Raw genomic sequence first — 27,546 nt, forward strand, 5'->3', positions numbered from 1 at the left:
GTTGGGTTGACGGTTGGACTCGATGATCTTAGAGGTCTTTTCCAACCTTAATGATTCTATGATTCTATGATTCTAAGTACACTTGCAGTTTTTATGTATGTTAAATTTGCATTTGTGCTACACAGCACATGAGTCATAGAATCACAGAATCATAGAATGGTTTGGGTTGGAAGGGACTTTCAATGATCATCTAGTCCAACCCTCCTGCCCTGCTGGGACATCTTTCACTAGGTCAGGTTACTCAAAGCCCCGTCCAACCTGACTTTGAACACTTCCGCTGATGGGGCATCCACAGCTTCTCTGGGCAACCCATTCCAGTGTCTCACCACCTTCATCATAAAAAATTTCTTCCTTCAGTTTAAAACCTTGCTGATGATGAACAGACATAATGAATGTAAGTACTTTTGTCTCTTCAGCAAATGCCGAATGTCAGCATTCCTCTCCTTGCTCAATTTGTTGATAAACATGTTAAGAAGCAAGAGCCCACCGATTCTTTACTGCCTACAGACTTTGCAGCATACTTGGTGCTTGGTTACTGTGCAGACAGCTAGACTGTAAATCTGAAAGATGGGAAAGACTGGAAGCCCAAGAGCCCCCCCTGTTTAGGAAGAGCAGCCAAATCCCTAGGAATTGTGTCTCTCACTCACTTAGGCTGCCTGTGTTTTTAACAAGTGATCCACCCCAGTGGCTGTCCTGTGCCTTTTGTCCTGTTCCTCTCAGATATTGCACAATCCCATACTTTTTACTCATGGAGATCCTCACAGGCTTTATAGGGACCTTAAAGACTCACCCTAAAGTGACTGAGCACTTGGCACACAAAGTCTGTTCCCTTATTCACCCTTAGACCCCCCCCAGGTCATCTGTCTCCCAGAGATACTCTTCCTGAGTGGACCAAGGGGTATTCCTTCCTTTGTACCACATCCTTTTTGCCTGGGTGTGATGGCTTCTGGACAGCAGATGATGGAATCTTAAGTATGCATTTAATGAAGCCCCAATACCTTCCAATCGCGTTTTTGTCCCTTTTCCAGAGAGAAGAAAGGCTAGGAGAGAACTGGTCACCTGGCAGGATTTATAAATGTATGCTCCAATACCTACCCTCAATACTCTCAGCTCTGCGGGGAGTGGGAACTGTCTGGAGGTGAGAGGTGGAAGGGGCAGGAGGGGAGACAAGGGAAAGAGAGTCTTTGACTCATTTGAGACACTGTCATGGAGAATTTGCACTTCCATGTTAATAAGGGAGGCAGCTAGGAGCCAAGATCTTCCCCTTCCCTCTGTGTGTGCCCAGATCTAGTAGTTATTTCCTCCTAATTGACACGACAGACATACAGCTCAGTATTCTGCAGCTTCCTGCAATTCTTGTTAGACATGAGGGTTCTCTGTCCCTGTCCCTGCTGTGTTCTCTGTCCCTGCTGTGTCCTCTAGAAAGAGGAGTTAACCTGTAGTTGTGTCTGCTCTGGGTCTTCCTTCTCTCCACACTGAAATGGTTAATACAATGGAAATGGAGAAATTGTGATTACATAGAAATTGGGAATTCTGTTACATGGTGATAATTGCATTCAGTTAAGAGAGAGTTAAAATCCTTCCCAAGAAAGCCACACCTTGTTCTGGATAAGCGCCAGGGAGCACCCGTCTTTTTATGAGTCTAGGACGTTAGCTTTCAAATCCTGTGATAAGAAGGGTGGGGGCTAAGAAGTAAGGGTTGGTTTTTACTGAATTTACTTCAAACCTAGTCCTGTAGGGTAGTCCTCAGGTAGAATATGAGTTCCTGAAACTGTCCACCTGATTTTCTTCTCCCCTACATCATGGTCAGTGTGTCAGAACAGGTACATTAGTATCAAATCCACAGTCCAACCTGACTTTGAACACTTCCGCTGATGGGGCATCCACAGCTTCTCTGGGCAACCCATTCCAGTGTCTCACCACCTTCATCATAAAAAATTTCTTCCTTCAGTTTAAAACCTTGCTGATGATGAACAGACATAATGAATGTAAGTACTTTTGTCTCTTCAGCAAATGCCGAATGTCAGCATTCCTCTCCTTGCTCAATTTGTTGATAAACATGTTAAGAAGCAAGAGCCCACCGATTCTTTACTGCCTACAGACTTTGCAGCATACTTGGTGCTTGGTTACTGTGCAGACAGCTAGACTGTAAATCTGAAAGATGGGAAAGACTGGAAGCCCAAGAGCCCCCCCTGTTTAGGAAGAGCAGCCAAATCCCTAGGAATTGTGTCTCTCACTCACTTAGGCTGCCTGTGTTTTTAACAAGTGATCCACCCCAGTGGCTGTCCTGTGCCTTTTGTCCTGTTCCTCTCAGATATTGCACAATCCCATACTTTTTACTCATGGAGATCCTCACAGGCTTTATAGGGACCTTAAAGACTCACCCTAAAGTGACTGAGCACTTGGCACACAAAGTCTGTTCCCTTATTCACCCTTAGACCCCCCCCAGGTCATCTGTCTCCCAGAGATACTCTTCCTGAGTGGACCAAGGGGTATTCCTTCCTTTGTACCACATCCTTTTTGCCTGGGTGTGATGGCTTCTGGACAGCAGATGATGGAATCTTAAGTATGCATTTAATGAAGCCCCAATACCTTCCAATCGCGTTTTTGTCCCTTTTCCAGAGAGAAGAAAGGCTAGGAGAGAACTGGTCACCTGGCAGGATTTATAAATGTATGCTCCAATACCTACCCTCAATACTCTCAGCTCTGCGGGGAGTGGGAACTGTCTGGAGGTGAGAGGTGGAAGGGGCAGGAGGGGAGACAAGGGAAAGAGAGTCTTTGACTCATTTGAGACACTGTCATGGAGAATTTGCACTTCCATGTTAATAAGGGAGGCAGCTAGGAGCCAAGATCTTCCCCTTCCCTCTGTGTGTGCCCAGATCTAGTAGTTATTTCCTCCTAATTGACACGACAGACATACAGCTCAGTATTCTGCAGCTTCCTGCAATTCTTGTTAGACATGAGGGTTCTCTGTCCCTGTCCCTGCTGTGTTCTCTGTCCCTGCTGTGTCCTCTAGAAAGAGGAGTTAACCTGTAGTTGTGTCTGCTCTGGGTCTTCCTTCTCTCCACACTGAAATGGTTAATACAATGGAAATGGAGAAATTGTGATTACATAGAAATTGGGAATTCTGTTACATGGTGATAATTGCATTCAGTTAAGAGAGAGTTAAAATCCTTCCCAAGAAAGCCACACCTTGTTCTGGATAAGCGCCAGGGAGCACCCGTCTTTTTATGAGTCTAGGACGTTAGCTTTCAAATCCTGTGATAAGAAGGGTGGGGGCTAAGAAGTAAGGGTTGGTTTTTACTGAATTTACTTCAAACCTAGTCCTGTAGGGTAGTCCTCAGGTAGAATATGAGTTCCTGAAACTGTCCACCTGATTTTCTTCTCCCCTACATCATGGTCAGTGTGTCAGAACAGGTACATTAGTATCAAATCCACAGAAGCCACCAGAAAAAAACTTCAGTATTTTCCCAAGCTGTGTTACTACTTTGTTGCATGATTCCTGGTAAAACAACCTAAACCACTTAGACCTCGTATTTGCCTTTAAATGTAGAGCTTATTCAAACCCAGGGAAACAAAGCTGAAATTCAGACTAAGCCAGCAAACAAGCACTAAATTACTGGGCAATGTAGTTTTTATCCTATGTTAATCGGCAGCTTTGACTCATAAATCATATGTAAAACAACAGTGGAGTCTCACGAGAGTTTGGGTGAAAATCAGGAGCTTCCAGGCATGTCCAGAGGATAAGCAATGGGAATGATGCTGTCATTCTTGATCGGGTTGCTGTTCCTGAGCACCCTGGGGCTTGTTACAAATCCAAATCAAGGATACTGCTTCTCCAGGATTTCTCCATTTTCCTGTGTTTGCATGCCAAGGATTTGCTTTCAGGGTAGCCAAATATGAAATGCATGTGAAGCCCAGAGAACGCTGCTCCAGTGTTGGCTCGGGATGCTGCCAGGGAAAGGGCCAGGCCCGCCCCAGAGCAGCTTGCCATAGGCGTTGTGCTCCAAGTCAGCCTTGTGAATCTTGAATGACAGGAACTGGGTGGGACTGGGTCATACTCTCTACCTCAAAACCTTCCTGTTTGCACAGTCACAGCAGCCCCAGCTCAGCAGAAGATAATTTTGCTGAAGAGCTAAGCCAAACTTTCAAACTGAGGGACCCTCAATAGAGCATGTGTCACTCATAGACTTCAAAGGGCTTTGCAATCAAGGTCAGTATCACTCTCCTTACTTCGTAGATGGGAAAACAGGTGAAACAAAGCTACAGAAAAGGGAAATAATTTCCTTGAGATCACGTGGCAGTTTGGATCAGGGAACTAGGGCATGAATCCCCTGTGCCCAGACCTGCTCTCCTAGGTACTGTGTGACTTAAACTGACAGTTATTCCAGGGGAGCTGGTTGTCTCCATCATTTCTGCTGACTCTCCTCCCCCTCACAGCAACTCCTAATACTAAGCAAGGGCTTACAGTGCCTAAGCGGAGGTAGAAAAGTACAACTTTGGAATACCATCTTGCATCAACTGTGTAGGAACTAAAATGTGAACTGTATGTTTGAATTATGTCGTGTGTTGTGTTGATAAGGTCTTTTAATTTTCTGGCTATTTCCATGTAAACCACCTCTACCAGGCAAGTTCCTAGTAGACTTCCTGGAGCCTCTGGCACTCTCCCTCTCCAAATAAATTGTTAATGGGAAAGTGAATACCTTTATTTCCCTGTTGTCCTCCATGATGCATAGCAGAATTTGTTGAAACAGTCACTTTCTTTTCCTCCATCATCTTGATATACTTGTCACTTCTGTTTAAATGGTAAATAGTGTGATAACAAAGCCAAACAAGCAAACAAAAGAAATCCCAAATCCCTGAAAAAGTTGTGTCCAGAAGGCTGCTTTCATTAAATGATTCCTGCTTGTTTGGAGTTCCTACTAGACAACAAAGAAATGACCCCACAGGGTTGTTACAGCTGTTCTTTATTGCTGAGCCATACTGTAATGAATGTTGGTCTTCTCTCCACCAGATAGGAGTGACCTGAAGATGAAACCCTCTGCCACCTATGAGCTGTTAGTGGACGGTGTTGGGCCATGGGACTTCAGTGGCAGTTTTGTTCCTTGTGAGCTGCTACTTGTTGGAGAGGATGCCTATCCTGTGCTTGTGAGCTCTAAGAAGCAGGTTCTGATCGCCGTTTCACAGTATGGGAAGGGCCGGATGGTGGTTGTTTCCCATGAAGGAATCTTGAAGGACTCCAAGTTTTCCCAGTTCCTCAGAAATGCTGTGGAGTGGCTCAGGCCTTCCCCTGAGACCCTGGTTGGGGTCCATCCTCATTTGGATTCCCTCTCCCAGCTGCTGCTCAGGGCAGGCACCAAAGTGCAGGCTGGGGCAGAGCTCAGCCCCTCTCTGGGGGTGTACTGTATGGATGCCTATGACAGCACGCAGGCAAAAGACCTGGTTGGCTTTGTAAAGGGGGGTGGAGGGCTGCTCATTGGCGGCCAGGCCTGGCACTGGGCTAGTCGACATGGCAAGGAGAAGGTGCTGTTTGAATTCCCTGGGAACCAGGTGATCAGCGTGGCTGGTGTGTACTTCACAGGAAACGCTGTGGAGAAAGGCATCTTCAAAGTTGCCAAGAAAATTCCCAAGATCCCATTAATTGTCCCGTGAGTATCTGAATTGCTGTCTATTTAAACAACTGATCAGGTTGTACAGGTGAGGTGTTTATAGAAGATTCTTGAGGTGAGAGATGAGGTTGATGGCAAATGCTGGTTCTTTAACAGCCAGGATGGGATGCAACTGTTGTCTTCCAGTTTAAGGGAGACCTTCCCACTGTTTGCAATCGGAAAGAACGGTGTCTTTGACTGCTTCCAGGGCAGCTGGGCCAGGCCTGGGGAATTCATTCAAGGGGAAGGAAATGAGGGGAGCCGTCTTTTAGACCAGTCTGCCTGACCAAGTGTGCCTGAGTACAACACACAGCAACACGGGGACCGGAGGAGGAGCTCCTCTCCCTCTCCCCATACGTGTGTACGTTCACCAGGTGATCCGTGGCTGGTGTGTACTTCACAGGAAACGCTGTGGAGAAAGGCATCTTCAAAGTTGCCAAGAAAATTCCCAAGATCCCATTAATTGTCCCGTGAGTATCTGAATTGCTGTCTATTTAAACAACTGATCAGGTTGTACAGGTGAGGTGTTTATAGAAGATTCTTGAGGTGAGAGATGAGGTTGATGGCAAATGCTGGTTCTTTAACAGCCAGGATGGGATGCAACTGTTGTCTTCCAGTTTAAGGGAGACCTTCCCACTGTTTGCAATCGGAAAGAACGGTGTCTTTGACTGCTTCCAGGGCAGCTGGGCCAGGCCTGGGGAATTCATTCAAGGGGAAGGAAATGAGGGGAGCCGTCTTTTAGACCAGTCTGCCTGACCAAGTGTGCCTGAGTACAACACACAGCAACACGGGGACCGGAGGAGGAGCTCCTCTCCCTCTCCCCATACGTGTGTACGTTCAGGGCAACTTTCCCACAGTTCAGAACCAGGTTGGAGGTGGAGCACCAGACCAGCCCTCTGGGCCAGGCTCTGGCTGGCAGCTGGTAAACCTGTTTAGCCTGTTACTTGCAGAAATTCACCTTCTGCAAGTGAAGCCCTGGGGCTGGCAAAGAGCTGAGGGGGCGGGCTGGGTGCCACCTCCCTTCTCAGCTTCTGACACAGGCTGTGGGCAGGAAATCTCCGTACACCCAGTTTGTTTGGGACTCCAGCCTGGCCCCTTTGGCCCTGGAGCAGCAGGTATAAAACTCAGGGCTGTTGTGACTTGTATTGCACAGCCGACCAGGCAGTGGAGTCCTGGGCATTGCTCTGCCATCTTCCTCCACCTACCCTTGCCAGCGGGTGTGCCAGGCTGTGCTTCCCACCACTTTCTGCTGAATTACACAAAGCACAGCGGGTTTGCCAAAGGAGCATGAGCGCTGCTGCGGTTCCTCTGTGTGCCAGCTTCATTTCACTGCAGTGGAAGCTGCAACAATTACAATAAAACTCCCTGCAAGTCTTTCCTTCACAGCCTTTTCCTTGTGGATTTCTAATAAATTTCTAAAATTTAACTCTGTTAAAATTTCTAAATTTTCTAAAATAAATTTCTAATATTTTCAAACAAATAATTGGATTTGATACTTTCTGGATGCTCAGTTTGTTTCCCAGTAAAGGTAGTAGAAAGCTCTGCTGTTGCATTCAGCAAAGGACTTAGGACACAGCTAACAAATGAAGTTACTGAATTAAAATTTACTGATTGATTCTTGTTCCTACCTGCAGTGCACGGGCATGTTCCCACCACCTCATGCACAGTGCGTGGAAGAGGGAGAGGGGTGGAGAATTCAGCAGAGAAAAATTACATAGCAATTAGCAAGACTTTAAATGGTAACTAAGGGTGAATTACACCTTCTTTAGGGTGCTTTTGTGGTGGTTTTGATTGGATCCAGAGCCACAGAGAAATTTAGGTACCTAGTTTCCATGCAACACAACAGCTCTGTGCACCTGGGCCTTCCTGCTGGCCTTTGCTTAACCCACAGAGAATCAGACTGCAGTCTAAGGCAGGTGCTGTGCCATATGCCTGGGCACATACTCTGTGTGACAAAGGGCCTCAGTAAAGTAATAACCAAAGGAGAGCTGCAGATTTAATTCCTGTCCTATGGGCGTGCAGAAGGGCAGCATCATTTATTCTTATTGAGTTGGCTGCAATGGCCACATAACAACAGATTCTTTCCAGGTGTTGGGAGAAAACTGTTTGGCAGAACCAGTGTAAACAAAGCAAATGAGAGTAATTCAACATGTCTTTCTCCACAATGACATACAGGAGTTATATGGAAATAGCAGAGATGAGGGCCTTGCACAGTATAATCTCCTTAAATTGTGGAGATCAACTAGTGGTAATGTGAGGACTATGTGTTAGGACCCTGATTCAACTTCTAGTCACTCATTATTTGTCTAGCTGTGTGTCTGCCTGTCCATCTAGCCCATCTGGCCTAGCTATCCTTTCTTCAGTTCTCAACAGTGGCAGAGGCTGGGAGAAGACACAGAAATCTTTCGGGCTTGCCTAGCTGATAATGACTAGGGTGGGGTAAATGGAGAAAGTTTCTGTTACAGGAGATGTGCCAATTCCCACATCATTTGCAGTTTAAAAAATATGAAAAGTCTTCTGATTATTGAGTTTCTGCAATGTATTTAGATTTTTAAACTGTTCTTCAAAGCCAGAGGTCTAGAAACTTCCTTTTGACCTCTTCTTTCTCTCCTTTTTTTAAATGAGTGCTGAGATTCTTATAGATTTGCTTGGCTGCAAAAACTGAGGCTTTAAAAGGAGAAAAATGAGGTATTGATGGATTTTTTTTTAAATGAAAGAACTGGCAACATGATATACTAGGATGAGGGAGGAAGAAGAGGCAGGGATGGACGAGGTGGCCTTTCATGCATAGGATTCTGGGACAGGGGCTAACCTGGACCTCTCTTGGTTTTGCAGGCACCAGGCCAACCTCGGCCTTGATGCTGAGTTTCTCCTGTGTGGTGTGTCGGAGCTGGATTTGGTGACAGGGGGCATACCTTCCATCTTGCTGGTGCACGGTGTACTTTCCTTCCCACTCTGCCTGGACAGCTCACACCGCTGCCTCTTAGCTGCGGCACGCTATGGCCGAGGCCGTGTTGTGGTGGCAACCCACGAGAGCCAGCTGTTCTCCCCAAAGCTGGCCAGATTCCTGCTCAATGCTATCCGCTGGCTGGATGCTGGGAGAAAGGGGCTGGTGGGTGTGGATGCCAGCCTGAAGAAACTGTGTACCCTCCTCTCTCAGGAAGAGGTGAAGTCGCAGGTGTCACAGCTGACAGGCGACATCAGCGTGTACTGCTGCTCTTCTTACAGCGACAGAGAGGCAGAGAGGGTTCACGCTTTCGTGGCAGAGGGAGGTGGCCTGCTGGTTGGAGGCCAGGCCTGGTACTGGGCTTCCCAGAACTGTGGCAAAGCTGCTGTGGCAAAATATCCTGGCAACAAAATCCTCAACCGCTTTGGGCTGAGCATCCTGGGGCAGAGCGCCCAGGCAGCTAAGCACCCGGCCGTGGGCTCTGGGGAGCACTACCACTTCCGCACGGCGCTCGCTCTTTTCAACAGGCATGTAGACAAGCATGAGGAGCTCAAGGCCCCCTTGAAGGACTGGCTGCAAAGGCTAGCACAAGACTGTGCTGCCTTTCTGCACATCCCAGCCCACGACTGCCCTGCATATGCCTCGCTCCACCGCATCCTGACCAAAGTGCTTCAGAGAAGTGGGATCCCACATGTCAGCAGGCACTGCCCTGTCAAGAGCAACTCCAAAGAGGCAGTCCTTCTCTGTATGGCGACCGAGCTGTCCCTCACCATGACGGACAGTGCAGCCCTAGTGCAGAAATCTGCTGCTGGGGTCTGTGCCCTCCCCGTCACTGTGGAAATTGATGGTACAAACCCAGGTGAGGAGTGTTCTCCCTTCCTTCTGAGGCATCCTGTTGCTAGGATCGGTGGGGTGCCCATCCTCAGTGTGCATGTGTCTGTGTGTGTCTGAACATGGGCACAGATGTGCAATTTCACTGTGGGCTTGTGAGGAGGCTGACCTCTGTGTAGTGGCAGGCAGGCTCTTTTTGTGGCCAGCCCTGATTTCAGTGCTCTGAAACACCCCGTGAAAGTCCTGCTTCCTCACTGTTGGTGCACAGGCACTTGGGGGAGAAGAACCACCTAACAGAGGCACCTCAGGGTACTTGTACAGCACAATGGCTTTGACAGGAAAGCTTCCTTGAGAAACCCTGGGCTCTACACTGCAGGTTGTTGTTGCCATAGTTGTGCTGATACAGCCGTCTATGGGGCCATCCTACGAAGAGGTAGGAGTTATGAACAAAAGGTTTATTTTTTATCTAGATATTTTCAGCCTGAGATAATAGCACAGTCTCACAACTTGTTGTGTCAGCACAGTTGATGGAGTAAAGGTCTGGTTTTGGGGGTGAAAACAAGAGACTGGAAGCATGGTGGGAACTTCTTGGGCTGACACCACCACTGAAGCCAAGGTATTTGGTAATTACACCCTGAATGATTTGCCTAAGCTTAAGCCTTGTATCTATACAACCTTGCTGAGATTCCTGCTCACAGCTGATATGTTTAAACTCTAGGTTAAATTCCACTAGTAAGGTATTACCCCCTGGACAGATTAATATTGATTTTTTTGTATTGGAATATGATTGAGAGGAGTTGTTGCCAAACTGTTCTAATGAGATGAAGGAGATTGTTCTGGAGTGGTGATGTCTGAGTGCAGAGGATATGTGGAGAGAAACGTTGCGGAATAACTGCTCACTGGTTTTAACACTAATGAGTCAGGACAAAAGGGGAAAATTGTTAGGGTTGGCTGAACTGAACGCATTGGATCGAACACAGTATTTTGTTTGACCAGAAATATTCAGAATTTGTGTCATTTCACATAAAAGAAGTACTAGCAAACCCTGAATACCATTTCAAAACTGCCTTTGGTGCAAATTCAGCAAAACTGAGATGAATTGGTGAAACACTGTGATATGCTCTAATTTGCATTTTTTCTTGGATTAGGTTTTGCTTGGCAAAACTGGTCCTGCTTTCTTGGAGGACAGGAAAGGTTGTAAGTTGGGTGCTTTATGACAGTTCAGCTCTTTTTAAGACTTTTGCTGTTTGTGTTGAAATATGCTTGAGTAAACTTTATGTCAGAACTAGAGAGTGGATTTTGCCTGATCAGTACAGTAGAGATGGATCAGTTTTGCACTGCGTATCACAAGTGTTTACAGAGATCTAGGCAGAGGAGACTTGCATTTCCATGGAAAGACTGTCTAGAAACATGCTGAATTGTAGTGGTGTGGTGGGGTACCCATCTTACAGTTATACCTAGCATAGGATAGTCCTTTTAGGCTTTCTCATAACTTCAGTCAACTAGAAATGGTAATTCATGTGGGCCCCAGCTTGTGCTTCCAGTCAGTAAGGAAAAATGCAATGTCACTGTCAGTCTGTTATTTAGGAAGTGTTTTATGACCATTACAACTTCAACTGTGTTTAATACCACCACAGTATGCACCTCTTATGAGGGCCTTAGGGTAAGAGGATCTGAGTGGAGGAGGTGTTGGGGTTTTGGTTTCTTTTTTTCTTCTTATTTTTAAAAGATACTAGTAAACACATTTAAGCTTGGCATTTCCAGAAGTTCAAATTTGAGTGGGCTTGCTTGCTAATGGTGTGATGATCTTGTTCATGCTGCTACCCTATTGCTTTAAAACTGTATTTCTGTCAGGTTGGGTAAAACGTGAGACAGTTCTGTGAGTGTAGAGCAAGGGAAAAGAAAAGGATGGAAGATTCTTCTATTGCAGCTTGAAATCTCCAGAATCCGTAACGTCAGGCTGAAGAAGTGCTTGACTGTTCTGTGTTCTCTTACCTTTTAGGTAAGGCAGCCTGGAGGAGTACGGGACTCTACCTTCCTGAAGGGCACACAGCAGTTATAACATTCCCTTGCCTGGTGGTCGGTGCTGGTCTGAAGGTAAGCTGTCTCTAGTCTGGCTTCTCTTTACAGCGATGTATTTGTCAGGTGAGCACTCAAAAATAGCAGAGAGAAGGGTTTTCTCCGTATCGGTTTTGCTGCCTTTTCAGTCCTTTCCTAGTGCTGCCACCCTGTGGCACTTTCAATGCATTGTCATCATTTTTCACCTTGTTTCCCACTCTCTTCCGTTGCATTCCTCTCATTTCTGAGGGATACTCAATACCCAATACTGGTGGGATAACTGAGTATGGCTGCTGCCTGAAGGCAGCTGTATTTGTTTTGTTATCGTGCAAAGAGAGCTGATCAAGGTGATTTTCAGGCCCAGGATAAGTATTTGGGCCCTTCTAAGCACCAAACTTAGTTCTGTCTCTCAAGCTCTCTCATAAGGTACTTTCACAGTGCTGTCACTATTGCTCATGTAGATGTATCCAGATCAGGTATAAACTAGTTACTTGGGATCCTGTTCTCTGCAAAGTACGAAGCAGATAAATGCTTACCTGCTTGGATATTTTTTGCAGTGAGCTCCCCACAGCTGAAATGCAAAGTTAACTCGGGTGTTTCTGTCAGATCCTGCAGTGACATGCTGTCTGTTTTACTGTATGAGGACCAAGAGGCACAATAAAAGAAACCAGCAGTGATCACATCTCTCCAACGCATATATGTTACAGGATGTGACTTTGATGCTGGTGAAGGGTGAAGGAATGATCAATGCAAGTACAGTGCAGTGAAAGAAGTCACTGCAGTACCCAGAACTGGTGGTGAAGGATGTAGTTGACCCAGTAATAATGGGAGTATAGCTGTAAGACTGAGACAGGGACAGCAGTGAACTTCACCAGCTTTTTTCACTTGTTTTGCTGCTTCTGGTCATCACAAGCTGAAAGCTTGAACTAGGCTGGAGTCAGAAGGCTGCTTATGCATGCGTGCCCTGCAGGGGCAGTGCTGCAGCAGACGGCTCAGGGTGTTGCAGTTGGTCTGCCAGGTCACACTTGGAGCCCTTTGACCAGCTGTTCCTACCCTTCTGTTTGCCAGGTGCAGATTGGGTGTCACACGGATGACCTCTCTCACGCCACAGAGCTGAAACGGGCCCCAGTGGTAATACGCACCTGTGATATTGCCTGCCAGAAACAGTCTCTTTCCTGCCTCTGGGGTGGCCTCATTTACATTGTAGTACCAGCAAGGAGTGTCCTGGGGAAGGTGCCCATCACCGTAGAAGGGGCAGTCAGAGCTCCTTTCTTCAAGCTTGGTAGGTTTGTTTACCTTGGTGCCTTTCTCCTTAGTGCTGCTCACAGATGCTGCTATCCCTGTAACTGAAAGGAAAGATGGTCCCACGCTTAGGAACGTCTTAGAAATGCCTGGGTTTAGGAATACCCAGATTTAGTTTTCTTGCTTTGTCGTCCTCTAGGATTCTGGGTAAGTCACTTAGTCACTCTGTGCCTGCTACATGGCAGGAGGTAGGTGAAGGGAGCTGTCACAAAAAGGGCAGGGTTTGTCCAAACCAACATTTCTTGGAGGCTGGAGTTGTCATTTCCGATGGAAACCATTGTGTTGGAAGGAGACAGGCTGCCTGCTGCCACAACAAAGCTTGCCTTGCGCTCTGCCTCCTTTATTGTGCCCCCATATGGCCATCTCCAGTCCCTACAGTAAATCTCTGCTGAATGTCCCGTGTTTCTGTCAGTTTCTCTTCCTGTACGCGATTTCGTCTTGCTCTTCTGTCAAACTAAACAAAACCAGGGTTGTTATATGAAACAGCAAATCTCTGCTGGAGAAGAAGAAATGCGATCATCAAGAGACGTTGGAGAAACCTGATGCTTCTTGTTCTCAGATGGAAAATAGGGATCTGTTCCTGCTATGCTACTACTCTGGTATATGCCAGTCCTCTTCTGTCTGTCTCCCATCCATAAAAGATGGGAGATTACCAAGATGAGGAGACTTCCAAAGCACAGGATGAGGATTAACTGGTTAACAGCCACCACCCCCACTCACACAAGTGTTTTCGAAGAGAATTTCACAACTGTGGTCTCTTTCTCCAGCTTGACCTCTGGGAGCGTGCTCAAAAGTCAGAGCTGTGCTTAACTGATTTTCTGTGTTGTCGACGTAGGGGAGACCTGTGAAAGCCAGTGGAAGGCCTGTATCCGGCACTACCCTGCTCCCTGGGCAGAACTGGCTGTTGAGAATCTCATCCTGACGGTGCCATCTGACAGCATCCGCCACATGGAGAACCCACAGCCACTGCTGACCCTGTGGAATGAGATCATGGCGGCAATAAGCAAATTGGCAGCCATACCAACAAAATTCCCAAGGCCAGAGAGGATTGTAACAGATGTCCAGATCTCATTTGGTAGGTACATTGCCATATGGCCTTCTCAAGGGCTGAGACAAGTGGCATCTAGCAGCAATGTCTGTTCCTTCAAAGTTATTTTGCTAAAACCAGACTGAGAACATATGTAAGGTGTTAAATGACTGTGACCCTTGCATAATTGTGAGCAACTCCATCACGATGGAAACATGGTAGGGCAGGGCTTAAAAAAATGTATTGACCCTTTCAGATGCCTCCTTGCTCTCAAAACTGGTGTTGTCTCACTCAGCTGTTCTGCTGCCTGGGTGTGTTAAGAGGCAGAGCTGCTGACTGCAGTGGCTTTGACTCAGATGTAGTTACTCATTCTCCCTCCTGAATGCACTGCAGAGTCAGTACAGCTGGGAGACAGCAACCTGATTTCTATTTTTTCCCTGCCTCAGCCACAGGACTATTCTCACGCATTCAGTGACAATTGTTAAACGTGTGTGTGTCTACCTGCTGGAGATGGGGTCCACAAAGGTTAGCCTGGGTAGGCAAAGCTTAGCCTGAAAAGATGTGTGCCTGAGATGATGGCAATGGAGAAGTACAACCAGTATTACTGTCAAAGCCCATGGGTTTGTAGTTTTGCAGCTGATGCTCTCCCATCCCAGCTTTTCCAGTTGTGAACTGAGTGCATTTGATCTAGAGTCAAATTATATGGTAAATGTGGAACTTTGCAATACAAGTTTTGTTCAGTTGTTTTTCAAACTAGACTGGTTAAATTTATCATCCCACAATGAGACAAGGGCTTGGCATGAACCCTGATGTCCTAACCCTTTGCTAAGCCACATGGAAAGAATTTGTTGCACATCTTGGGAGTGTTAAGTTTTGCTATCCTGAGCAAATGCCAGTTAAAAAGATCATAGCCTGCAGACATAAAATTCCCTTCTGTTTTGGGTGGACTAAATGGTTTCACTCACATTTCTGGACCTGAACTTTTTGGGTGCCAGTGGCTGCTAAATGCATGCATCCCTCTTATTAAGAAAGAGGGAGCTCAAGATCTTAAATAGTTCCTGCAGGAAGGGGGTTGCCATTCATGTTCTCCAACTTGGGTAGTCTACAAGCTTAGTGTTCAGTCAAAGCCAGCTGTGTAGGCTCCCTATGTAGTGAGCGTAAAGGGCTGCTTATCCCCTGCTACAATAGGTGTTTGAGTTTGAGGAGGACTCTTGTATGAAGCTTTGGGAATCTTCAAGAAGGACAAATTAGGGATGAAGACACCAAGGACACATAAGTAAAATCCTTTGCAGCGCAAGATTCTTGCCTAGCGTGATGCTGGGAAGTTGTTTATGGAATAGCTATCCTGTGAGGTTAAGAACAGGCTTAAGCATGACAAGCTTTGCAGCCCTTAAGTAATGACAGACTGTGACTTCCATGTGTCTTATCACACTGCTGACTACTGGAGTGCAGACCTGCAGTATCCACGCTCTGCATAGGAAGACTCAAGCTTTGCCAGGGTGCTGAATCACATTATTGCATGGTTGGGTTGGCATCAACTGTGCTCAGTTTGTGAGAGTTCAGGTGTATTCTGGGCAACGGTCAGGCTTTTTCCCTACTCCTAAAATCTCAACCTCAGTCCAACTGTGAGTGTATGCTTATGTATAAAAAGGGAAAGCAGGCGAAACTGTGCTTGTCTGATAGTTCAGTACCTCCTTTACACTGCTTATTTGACTATTTGTTAGGGTGAAACTTGTAGTATTTCCTTGTCTCACAAAGGGAAATATTTGTCATTCATGGTAATACAGTGTGGTTTGTGAGATGGAGGAAAGGCACTAGAGAAATGAAAAAAAAAAGTCATTTATGTCTAAGAGGCATTGGAGTGAGCACTTATGATGTGTGTTGGTACCTGTCTTTCCTGCAGGCTGGATGCATGCTGGCTACCCCATCATGGGCCACCTAGATTCGGTGAAGGAGATGTTAGACACGAAGCACATGCAAACTACTGGTCTTTGGGGTCCTGTCCATGAGCTGGGACACAATCAACAGCAGCAAGCATGGGAGTTTCCCCCTCATACCACAGAGGCCACCTGCAACCTCTGGTCTGTCTATGTTCATGAGAAAGTGCTGGGGATTCCCAGGCATCAGGCCCATCAGGCGCTTAGGTCACAGTGCCGGGAGGAAAGGATAAGAGAGTATGTGAGGAAAGGCGCTCAACTAAAGGACTGGGAGGTGTGGACTGCTCTGGAGACATACCTGCAGGTAACTGGGAAAAGCGGGTGTATTCTTAGTGCAGTCAGTGAAGCCTGTGTCAGAAGGATGTCTGCAGCCTGGTGACTGTAGCTGTCATGCCTTGTAAGTGTTTGCTTACAGTCTGGGTTCATCTTGGGTCCAGAAAGCACCTGAGAGGTATACAGACAGAGTGTCTAATGCTGATGTATCCTGAAAACCTTCCTTTGCCTGACTTGGGCTTAGCCACTCAGGGAGACAGCTTAGTGCAATACACTAATCTTTCTCCCTAGGGGAGAAACAGGAACTGCTTCTTGTTATGCAGCATGGGAAAAGGATGATCAAACTTGGGCACAACTCTTTAATCTGCTGCAGATTTCCTGTGGGACATTGGGCTAGTTGGCAGAAAAAAACTTGGCATTGTAAAGTGTCTAGATGAGCCAGGCTCCTAGCAGTATCCTGGTGAGTTACATGACTAGGCTCCTCTTTACAAAACATAGCAAAGAGTGGGGTATTTGTATTAGCCGATGCACTGAGTGGAGCCAAGGTAGTCCATCAAGTGTCAAGAGGACGGGTTCATCTTATCCTCCTGCATATGTAACTGGATCCCTCACTGTGGTCGAGACTCTAAATCTTTAACCCTGTCCTAGATTAAAGTGCATTCTCTTGGGACGCATGTGAGAGAGATTTTTCCCTTCCCCCTTTTCCTTAATCCTTGTAGCAACTAGTAGTCTAATGGAGAGAGCACTCAACCTGATTTTAACTGGGGACTGTAAGGTGAACGTCCATTATGATGGCTTAAGCTACTGAGTTTTGTGAGGTGAGTATCCCTCAGCCCCCTTGTCTGGAGCTCTCACATCTTATATGAACAAGAAAATATTTATTGGAGGAGTATTGATCCTGATTTTTCCACATCCCAGAGAAGTGCCTGAATCATCAAGCTGAAGAGTCAACCTCTGTTTTCTCTGGTGCAATGAGTATCAAAATACTTATACAGAGTGGAACAATTTCAAAAGGGGAAATTTTCCTACACTACCTTACCAGTTTGGCCACTCCCCCACTGCCTCATCCACACTCTTATAGGCTGGGATCTCCCATCTCCTGTCTGGCTACTGACAGGACTGCTGGGATAAATGTGACATGAAAGAACAATTACAATTCTGATTATATACTGTCCCTATTACAGCCATAATGTTTTGGGTTTTTTTCCTATGGAACGGTCTCCATGTTCCTTTGAGCCCCAGATTTGGCTGCCATTTAGATGCTTTTCACATTCCTTCAATCCAGGAAGTCTTCAGCCTTTCAGGCCTGTTTAGGTTCTTACACTGCGTGGCAGCACGGTGTTCTCTGGTCTTGCCATTGCCTGATGGAGCATACCATCTCTCAGAGTTCAGCTTGGATACCCATTTACCTCTCCAGAGTGGTCACTAAAGCCTGTAACGCAGGTCTTGCAAAAAAGAGTATAAAACAATTAGAAAATCAGTTAATTGGCACAAAAGATTTACAGATTTAAATGGAACAACAAAACTCATGTCTGTACTGTTCTGTATCCACCTCCTCACTGCTTGCTTTGGAGTAAAGTCAGAGACCTCCAAGGTTCTGTCTAGACTAGGAAAAAGAAGCACTTGCAGCATGCTTCAGGGCGCTGGTTCCCCCAGTTGTCCAGGATGTGCCACAGTTCACCCCCACAAGTACCTGTGTGTTCTTTCCATAGAAAACTGGCAGTGGGGGAGGGAACAGACAGTTTTCACTGTGGACATGTTGTGACAAGGAGTTGGGAGGTGTCTGGGATGGATACTTGAACTCAGGGTCCAGGAGGTGCTCCTGCATTCTGCAGTTCAGACATAACCTAACACGGTGTGGAGCCTCCTCCAGTATAAGTTGGCTTACTGGTTTTGGCCTGGCACAAAACCAGACCCCTTCGTCTCCCACCTTCCAGTCAGCCTCCTCATGGCTTTCCAACCTTCTCACAAAAAGATACTGCCTAGTCCTTAGCTAGTCTCACACCAAGAGTTTTCATATCAATAGGGGATTATCAGAGGTAGATGACCTGCCTGTTTGTTCTGCCTAATGTAGCAGTGCTGTCTCCTGCTTAGCTGTTCCAGCATCTTGGAGGATTTGTGGAATGCAATTTAACGTCAATCTGTTTAGTATCAGAAAGTGAGATGTAGGTCATGGCTTTGTAAGGAACTATGGACATTGAGTAGACATTCTGCATCCTGTCATGCTGTTGTTCCAAGTCAGCTCTTCATATTAACCTCATCTTGAGCAACAACGTAGGTTTTCCCCTCCCTCTTTACTTTAAACTCTTTACTCATGCAACAGCAGTTTTTCTATCTGAAAGCCTTTTTTTCTTCTTCCTAGCCAAAGCATGCCCTGCTCACAATCTCTCCTTCCTGTTTTCTGATTACTCCTTGATCTCCTGTGCTCCTTCTTCCCAAGTTCTCTGTCAGTGTCCTCTGATGCTTTTTCACTGCACAAGAAGCTTTCTTCTGCCCAAATCAGCAGCTTGTATAGTTGGTTGCTGACATTTCTGGCTGCTCCCAATGCATCTTTCACCTCTGTTTGTTTTGGCAGGCCGTATATTGGGAAGGTGTATTTTTCTATACTCTAGTGCTGTAAGTTATGCTTTGAAGCCTGAAAGCTGGATGCCTTCATCTAACTTTACATTCATTCTAAAAGACACTGCAGAAACCTATGGAATTTTCTACTGCTTGTAATATAGGAATAATGTCAGTGAAATGAGAAGTTCATTGTTTTTACACTGTATTCTTCTCCATCAGTTGCAGGAAGGGTTTGGTTGGGACCCTTTCATCCACCTCTTCTCTGACTACCAGAAAATGTCCACCATCCCAAAAGACAACCCTTCTAAGATGAACTTGTGGGCACAGAAGTTTTCTCAACAGGTGAATAAGAACCTGGCTCCTTTTTTTACAGCCTGGGGATGGCCTATCAAGAAAGAGCTGTCTGTGGAACTGTCCTCTTTACCCATCTGGGAACAGGACCCAATGAGATCCTATAGACCATGAAGGAAAAATACCTAAACCTGGATTCTCAGACCAGCTATGGCCCATCTTTTTCTCCTTGTGTGCTGCATGATAGCTCACTGGGCACTTAGCTTTATGCTGAATTCTTTACCTTCCTGCTGTCAATGGAGGTCAACCTGAACAGAAATTCAGTAGAAACTTGCGTGCAGCTCAGCAACCATCTAAGCCATCTTCTGAAGGGTTAAATAATGAATGAGCTTTGTTCTGGGTTTTACACCTCAGGAGGAATGTAATTCTGAGTAGATTTAGTTCCTGCAGAACCTTTCTCTGATGAAATGGAAGTTTTCAGGGTGGAGCTACCACTGGAGCAGTCTGAAGGACAATACTGATAGAATATGGATCTGTAAAGCAAATAGTAGCCTCCACAATGTTGTATTCTTCAGTTATAATCTCAGTGACATAAGATTTTCACTATGGTTTTGATTACCCTAAAATCCCTAATCTTTAATCGCTCTAAGTATGCAGAACTTCCACAGCTACTATCATGAAAGTGACCTTATAATGCTTATATACGGCTTATATAATACACAGCTGATACTGAAATGCTGTAGATTTCTTCCTACGTTGTATGACTGTGTGACCCAACGTCCAGCTTTATATGAATAAGTCAATTATAAGTTGTAGCTGTCACTCTTACCGTAGCCTGACAGCAAGATACATGCCATGCAAGATGGGAGAGTGGAAACAAAGAGATGACTTGACTGGTGGTGTTGGGTTGACGGTTGGACTCGATGATCTTAGAGGTCTTTTCCAACCTCAATGATTCTATGATTCTATGACTGTAGTCAGTAGTGGTTTAACTTGTGGACTCATCAAAGGTTAAAAAAATAGGCACTGACATTACAGCATGAGGGAGCAGAGAGGAGGAAGACAGCAGTTCATGAAGACACAAGACCAGCCTTTTCCAAGGAGCAACAGAAGTTAATCTTTCTCCCACCTCATTCATAATTGCTTGGCTAGCACACCACACTGGTGACTACACAGGGCTGGCAAGCATGTTACTGCTTAGCCTAATAGCATACCAGTCCCAATCCATTCCTTGTGTATGAGCAATAAATAAAACAATTGTTGTGGACTTGCAGGTTGTGTGTGTGGTCCTACTTTCCTGTCTTTATGCCCAGTAAAAAAAGCCCAAATAGAAGTGACCCAAAGATTTGTTACAGCAACTTTTCATTTTTGTTCTGGCTCGGATATGGTTCTGATTTCCCTGTGATTCCTTGGCCTAATATTTTGCTTTGTCTTTCAAGTTTTCTTTCCATTCTTATTCACTACTAGTATGAGTTGTTCTTCCGATAAAATAAATGCAGAGGCTAGTCATAGCTTAGACAGTGTTTCAGTACTGGTTTGGTGATTCAGAAGAAAATTTACATGGTATAAAGATTTATATCTGACCCTACCTACAGAAGCAGGTTTCACCCCTAATGAGTTTATGAATAAAAGTTGCATTCATGTACATTAAAAAAATGCTCAAAATATTATCAGATCTGTTACCTAAGTATGGCAGGATCTATTCCTTTTTCATGAATGGCACAACAAAACGGACCATGAAATACTTAAGAGAAAAAAAGACAAAAGAAAAAGGTGATGCGTTGGATTCTGAGCTAGGATGGATTAGTCTAACCACAGGGATTCCAATGGAGAAGCTACAATATATTTACACCAGCTCTAAATGCAGCCTGAAATATTCAGGCACACATAGTAAAGAAATTTAAAATTGGGCTAACTCAAATTAGTGTCACCCTCAGAATGATGTCTGTTCTCCTCCATAAAATTAGAAAAAAAAAAAGCAATGTAGCATAAGTCAGAGAACAGATTGGAATGTTGCAGGCCTGAATTCCACAAGTGCTTATCCACTAGTTATAGTGCGTGCTGGAGTAGCCCGTCAAAGCAGAAAAGCCAAACTGAAATTGTGGCAATAAGACAAGAAAATGTTATCACAGAGACAGACTGCAAAATAACACATGAAACATTTAATAATTTCTGTGAAAATGTAGTTCAAGCAGCAGTCACAGAGCAATTCAGCATGCAATCTGGGAAAAGCCTAGGACACACCTGAGACTGACCTGAGCAGGAGCTGAAGTGGAAGAAAAGTAAAATAGATTAGGAGGCCGCATCGACCTTAGCAAAAATAAAACCAGAAACAGAGGATTTTCGTGCTCTAATAAACTAAGAATGAATGGGTTCACTGGTGAGGTTTTCAAATTACATATAGACTTACTGGCTTCATTTTTACAGTCAGCTTGCTTTTAGTGGAAAGTTGCCTGCTAGTAGGGAGCTGGAAGCCCAACGAAGATCTGACGAAGACTTTCCTTTTAATATCAGGGTAATGGTGATTTCACCAGTAGGTGAAGTGTCAGATTTGCCAAGACACTTGGAGAAACACACAATACCTCTTCAAGAGCAAACATGAAGTAAAATGCTGATGACTCTGTCAATTTTGTTAACTACTTTATAAGCTTTCTGGCTAGCAGCAAATTATTTTCAAATATGTTATTAATAAAGAACTCAGTGGCATTGAATGAGTGGCTGATTTAATAACAGGTTCTGCTCATTTTGATTTCTCAAAATTTAGTTAACTAGAGAAATTTGTGCTATTGATTATTTTAGCCTTTGATTCTCTGGCAGCAGCTGTAGGAAGTGATCCACAAATCAAGCATAGCTAAAATGGGATTCATCTGCCCTGATTTAGGCCTCCAAAAGTTAGCCATCCCAATCTGAGCTGCTCACCGAAGGCTCCCTTTAGGGCCAATGCAAAGAAGCAGGCACCTGCAGAGGGCAACTCATCTCCTAAGGCAGTGCAGAGGATTTGCCCTTTGCAGGTCTCCATTTCTTTCTAAGGTAGGTTAGATGAATCATCACCTTAGCATGAAAGAAAGTGAACTCTGCAGTAGGGCAGTGACATACATGATTTTTTGACCACTTTCCTCGGGTGTTCAGTGCTATGTGCACCTGTCTTGGGGACTTGAAGACTCTTCCCACTCAGTCTTGCATAGTGTAACTGTGCCAATGATAGGAAAATGTACATGAGAATGGGAAATAATGGCTGGAGAGGATGAATGACTGAAAGTGACACTTGAAAACATGCAATATGAGTTGGTTACTGTCAGAGCTGAGCAGAAGCTGGATTTCCATTGCAGAGTAGTGGGGTACTAGGGGTCCAGGGAGTTCTGTGGGAGTAGAAAGAGTGGGATAAAAAAACTTACTGAGTGATTTAATACTTGATAGCCTAAGGCTACACAAGAAAGGAAATAAGCCTGTTGCAGATGAAGAGATTTTGGACAGTCAGATGGAACTGTGGAGAGGGCAAGCTGTGTGAGTGAACTGAAGTTTGAATGGGACACAGTATTCCCTAAATAAAACTCTTGGAATACAGGAATGGCTCTTTTCTTTGAGGAAATACAGCGTGGAAGTACAGAAGAACAATTTCATTTATGTTAATATTGTACAAGAGAGGAAGAAACTTAGAGACCTCTGTCAATGGAGATGTGTATTTTTAGCTGTGTTTTGAGATGACCCAGAATGCTCACATAGAGGAGAGGTTCAAGGATGTGTCAAATAGCAGCAGCTTCAGAGGGGAGGGACGTGGCTGTCATTGGGCCGTGGAAGGGTAAGTGGGTAAGTCAGGCACCTACCAAACCTCTGTGGTCTGAGAGGAAATGCTTGACTGCTGTAGCAGGGCACAGTGCCATCTATATAGTATAAAAGACCTGGTGACAGGTGGCTTAAACCATAACAGATGATTTTGCACGTCAGAGCAAATTCCAACTGAAGCATCCTCCTACTGGCTCCTCCCAACTGAAGCACATGGCTGTGTCTGTAAATCCAAGTCCAGAGATGGCCACATGGTGTGTGGGTACTGTCTTGCACCCTCACAGGCTTTTTTGTTGCACGTGACCAAGAGTGTACTTTTCTGGCAGGCAGCGCTGGGGGTGGGGAGGGAGGTAAGTGTCTCCACAGCGAGCCACCTCTGATAGTTATGGTCTCTACCATGCTCTTTTTCTCTAATCCTTCTATTCTGGATAGCTTGTCCAACTTCAGTGCCAAAGACACTGCTTATTCCAAGTCTGTTTACATTATTGAGGTGAGGCCTTTCTCATCCAGCATGCACTAAAATGCACGTGGGTGTAAAGCTGCTCTGCCCTCAGTGGCCTGTTTTTGCCTGTTCCTGCTCTGAGAACAGCAAGGCTCAGCAGCATCTGTAGTTTGAGCAGGGCAAACAGAGGAAAGGAAAAAACCTTAAGTGGGTGATCTCAGTGAGGAATTAACAGATCTGGTTTGACATGATTCATATTATCTTTGGTTTGACAGTTCATGCAGGGCCTTAGTTGTACACAGAAAGTAAAAAAAAGGTTACCTTGACCTTAAAAAAAATAGTATTTCAGTGTTCACTGAAGCCACCTGACTGAATAGTCAAGAAAGCAAAAGCATTTACCTAATCAAAGAGGTTCAGCCTGGGAGTTGACAGCCATTTACTATAATTATTCTTTTCAGGCCATCAGGGTCCTGTGAGGGTGAGCGCCTTGTTGTGCTAGGCACTGTGCAAACACGCAGAAACAAATGGTACCTTTCCCCACAGGGTACAGTCTAGTTAAGCAAATGGAAGAGGTTGAAAAGATAAAATTATTTAGCCACAGCTAGGTCAGGATGAAAATCACTATCTTCTGAGACTAAGGCCTAGGCCCTGTCCCTTGAATGAACTACAGTCTACCACCTGCCCTTTGTTGTGTGCCCCAGAGTTGTGTGCGGAGGAGAGTGAGGAGGCCAGGGCGGCTCCGTGGCCCTGTCAGGCTTTGGCTTCCCGGTGTGAGGGAGCGGCAAGGGACAGCTGCTCCTAAAAGAAAGTGAGCTTGGAGCTGAGGGTGACGGCAGCACAGGCAGTGCCCTCATGGACTGGGCACAGCCCCACAGGGTCTGAACGCCGCAGGCAGAGCAGGGTGCTGGTAACAGAGTCCTTCGGTGGTCCCAGGCAAGGCAAGCGATGAGCCAGGCCCAGGGTCCCTCCAGGGAGTCCAATCAGGAGCAAAAGGAGAGGGGGTCAGAGGCAGGACAGGAGACAAGCTATGACGTATGCCTGCAGGGCCCATCCTGGAGAAAAGCTACCTACAACAAATTTCTGAGAGCCATCCAGGAGGCAGGGCCAGAGACAGGCCTAGAGACAGGCACACCAACAACATCTGAAGGCCCAGGGCTGAGCCGAAATGGAGCCCCCGGGCTCATGGGCAGGGGGAGTGGGTGGAAGCCCCAGGTGAGGTTGGCCATTAAGGCCTTTTGGTGCACTCAGGACACTGACATTCAGCTGAAACTGCCAGCAGAAAACCATACGTGGTGGCTATTTTGACAACATGTTCTTGGCTCCCAGGGAAATGGGTTTGGATCAGCTAGTCACTTCACTGAGGTTATAGGAAGCAAATAGTAAATGGCTAGAGTTTCCATTCACTCCAGCCTGGGATAGATGTGAAGTAGCACCCTATTCCTTCTCCCCGTGGGCTGTATCTCTAGGTCTGTGCCCTGTCCCCTTGCTGATACAGGAAGGCACCCAGCGTATCGCTAGGTCAGCTTATGTAAGAAGGTGGCACCCGGTGGAGGACCGGATTAAAAAAATTCTGTTAACACAGCTTTGCCCTGCTGGTTAGTTCCCTTGTCTGGACAGGTGGAGATATGTGGAACCTGCTACACCAATGTAGCCCCAGAGGCGATAACGCTGGTCATGAATGGACTCAGTTATCTATCCTAATGGTCAGGTAGATGGGTGAGGAGGCAATGAGACCACACTGCTTATGCCAGAAGATGTGCCCCTAAACACACAGCCTTGCAAAAGCATGGGTCTGTCTAATTCTTCAGCACTCCATACATAATATTCTGGAAGGGGTTTGATCTTCTCTGTTGCCGAGTAAATGCATTGTTGCTATTGCTAGAGGCAAGCCACAGGCCTTCTACTAATTTACCAGCTCAAGACTCACCAGTAGCTGTCTTGAGTGGCCACAGGTCTCTTTTAGATATAAGTTCAGAAATTTGTGTCAGGAAGGAGTTGGGAGGGCTATCTCCTATAGCTTAACACCGATTCTGCATATTTATCAGATATGGTAGAGGTCTAACATTACTAAATAGTCATCGTGTAACTGACCCATGGGCCAGTAAGAAACAGGTTGTTTAAGAAGTATAAAAATAACTCCAAGAGGACCTAAGATTAAGGAGAAAGAACTCCCCTCTCCTTTCCTCCATTTAATTTCTCCCAGCAAAGAACTCATGATATTGACAGTTCGCTGCAAATCATCTCTTCTAAGAAAAGACTAGCATGACTGAACATCAGGACCCGACACTGGGGAAATGGTTAGATACTGGAGAGCCTATGTATATCAATTTTAACTGTATCATTATTGGGATTTGGCAATAATTGAATAATTTGTATTATATATGTTAGTATCATTTTAACTGGATTAATATTTTTGCTGTATTGTAATTACCCTGTCAAGGCAATAATGAGACTAACAATAAATTCTTTACTCTGTATATAAGGTATGTTCCTTTAAGTCTATACAACTTCCACTGAGTGTAACACACTCTGACAGCAGGTGTACAATGGCATGAGAGCCACTGATTCCACCTCTGCCAGTGGGATGAACACTAAGCCCTACACTCTTAGAGATAACTGAAGGCCTTTGCCTCCCTGAGAAGCAAGACTTCCTCTTAAAGTTGAGCTGTGGAAACATAATAGTTTGTGGCTAGACCTAGTAATCTGAATTCTACATATTATCCAATTAAAAAATTATTTGGATTGTTCTTCTACAACTCCAGGCATGTTAGTGTTGTAAAGCAATTTCATACCAATTCAAACACTCATAGGCAGAATAATATAGAAAGGCTTAACTGGAATTATGTCTTCAATGTATATTTCCTAACATGTCTGTTGGGGTTATTGTGTGACTAGTAGCTATGCAAAGTTTCCTCATTCCTGTCATCTTTTCCTGGCTCACCTTACTGCTGGGCTATATATTTGTGCATCACTTGTGGATACAGGTTCCTCCTGGGACTGTAGAACAGCATAGCTGGTATATATCTCAATAGCTTGTATCCGCTAAACTTTTCAAACATAGCTTCTAATCTAAAATGTGCTTCCCTTTCTTTCTCTTTCAGTACTCTTTAACAAGAGGTATATCAGATGGATTCCACAGCAGCCTATGCCTCTCTGGTGAAAGATGTTAGTTCATTTGAGTTCACAACAAACTATCATCCATGTGAGCTATTGCTCACTGGAGATGAAGCCTTCCCAGTGCTGGTGAGCACCAATGGGCAAGTGCTAATTGCAGCATCTTGTTATGGGAAGGGTCGGATGGTGGTTGTTTCCCATGAAGGAATCTTGAAGGACTCCAAGTTTTCCCAGTTCCTCAGAAATGCTGTGGAGTGGCTCAGGCCTTCCCCTGAGACCCTGGTTGAGGTCCATCCTCATTTGGGTTCTCTCTCCCAGCTGCTGCTCAGGGCAGGCACCAAAGTGCAGGCTGGGGCAGAGCTCAGCCCCTCTCTGGGGGGGATGCCTATGACAGCACGCAGGCAAAAGACCTGGCTAGCTTTGTAAAGGGGGGCTGCTGCTCATTGGCGGCCAGGCCTGGCACTGGGCTAGTCGACATGGCAAGGAGAAGGTGCTGTTTGAATTCCCTGGGAACCAGGTGATCAGCGTGGCTGGCGTGTACTTCACAGGCAGTGAGGGAGAGACTGGCACTTTCTCAGTGTCCAAAGAAATGCCGAGGATTCCTCTAATCACCCAGTGAGTATTTAAATATTTGTTTGTACTGTCTTTAGATTGTATATAGTGTTTATTCTGCCTTGGGTTTTCTGCTACTGGCCTGCTGGAACGAAAAAGATCTCTTCTTCCTGTCCCCCAAAAGAAATGACCATGGATAGAGATGGATGTGCAGGAGTTGAAGGTGCTTCTACAGTTTATTGAGAAACTACCATGAAGCTTGGCTCATGTGCTCCATGGTAAAATGTTCAACAGACGACTGTTTAGGAAGAAACTTTTGGTTGGGTCTGATCTGCAGTGCTATGGCAATTTAGCCTTTTTTTTCCCACTATGTCAATAGCACAGCTATGGGTCCACTTCCTGAGGTATTTAAATCCTTCCTGATGCAGGACCTGGGACACAAAAGATGACCTTCGTCTTTCCTGCTAATCTCCTGTGGCGTGGTGTAAACTTTAAGGCATTTGTAACAGAGTTCTTAGCTTTGTTATAGGGTGTCCCTGCACTTCAGGGTGCACTTCAAAGTCCCTGGGAAGCATGGGGTAGATACTGTGTGGATCCATGAGGCTTGGATATTGTCCACACAAGGTCCATGATCTAGCTGTGCATTCCCCACTAGATGGTGTATTGTGTAGATGCCTGGTAGTGGAGGCAACTCGACTCAGTAGCATAGGTGATCCTTTCCTGCCCAGTGCTGTGAATAGAATAGAATAGAATAGAATAGAAAAGAATAGAATAGAATA

General features: G+C 45.5%; 2 protein-coding genes across 2 annotated transcripts in view; both read left to right on the top strand.

Annotated features, from left to right (window-relative positions):
* Positions 1-19,838, top strand: part of LOC103908537 (TRPM8 channel-associated factor 2) — a 26,419-nt gene extending 6,581 nt beyond the window's left edge. Inside the window, exons 2-8 of the mRNA XM_019475032.1 lie at positions 5,015-5,648; positions 8,484-9,454; positions 11,429-11,523; positions 12,553-12,766; positions 13,622-13,861; positions 15,717-16,054; positions 18,805-19,838. Of these exons, the coding sequence (XP_019330577.1) occupies positions 5,032-5,648; positions 8,484-9,454; positions 11,429-11,523; positions 12,553-12,766; positions 13,622-13,861; positions 15,717-16,054; positions 18,805-19,050 (2,721 nt within the window). The 5' untranslated portion in view covers positions 5,015-5,031 and the 3' untranslated portion in view covers positions 19,051-19,838. The remainder of the gene's footprint in view (positions 1-5,014; positions 5,649-8,483; positions 9,455-11,428; positions 11,524-12,552; positions 12,767-13,621; positions 13,862-15,716; positions 16,055-18,804) is intronic.
* A 6,389-nt stretch (positions 19,839-26,227) lies between these two features.
* Positions 26,228-27,546, top strand: part of LOC103908547 (TRPM8 channel-associated factor homolog) — a 16,059-nt gene continuing 14,740 nt past the window's right edge. The window contains 3 exon segments of the mRNA XM_019475027.1: positions 26,228-26,591; positions 26,594-26,647; positions 26,650-26,830. Of these exon segments, the coding sequence (XP_019330572.1) occupies positions 26,228-26,591; positions 26,594-26,647; positions 26,650-26,830 (599 nt within the window).

Source organism: Aptenodytes forsteri, unplaced genomic scaffold (assembly GCF_000699145.1).
Source record: "Aptenodytes forsteri isolate BGI_AS27 unplaced genomic scaffold, ASM69914v1 Scaffold286, whole genome shotgun sequence".
NCBI classification, from domain to species: domain Eukaryota; kingdom Metazoa; phylum Chordata; class Aves; order Sphenisciformes; family Spheniscidae; genus Aptenodytes; species Aptenodytes forsteri.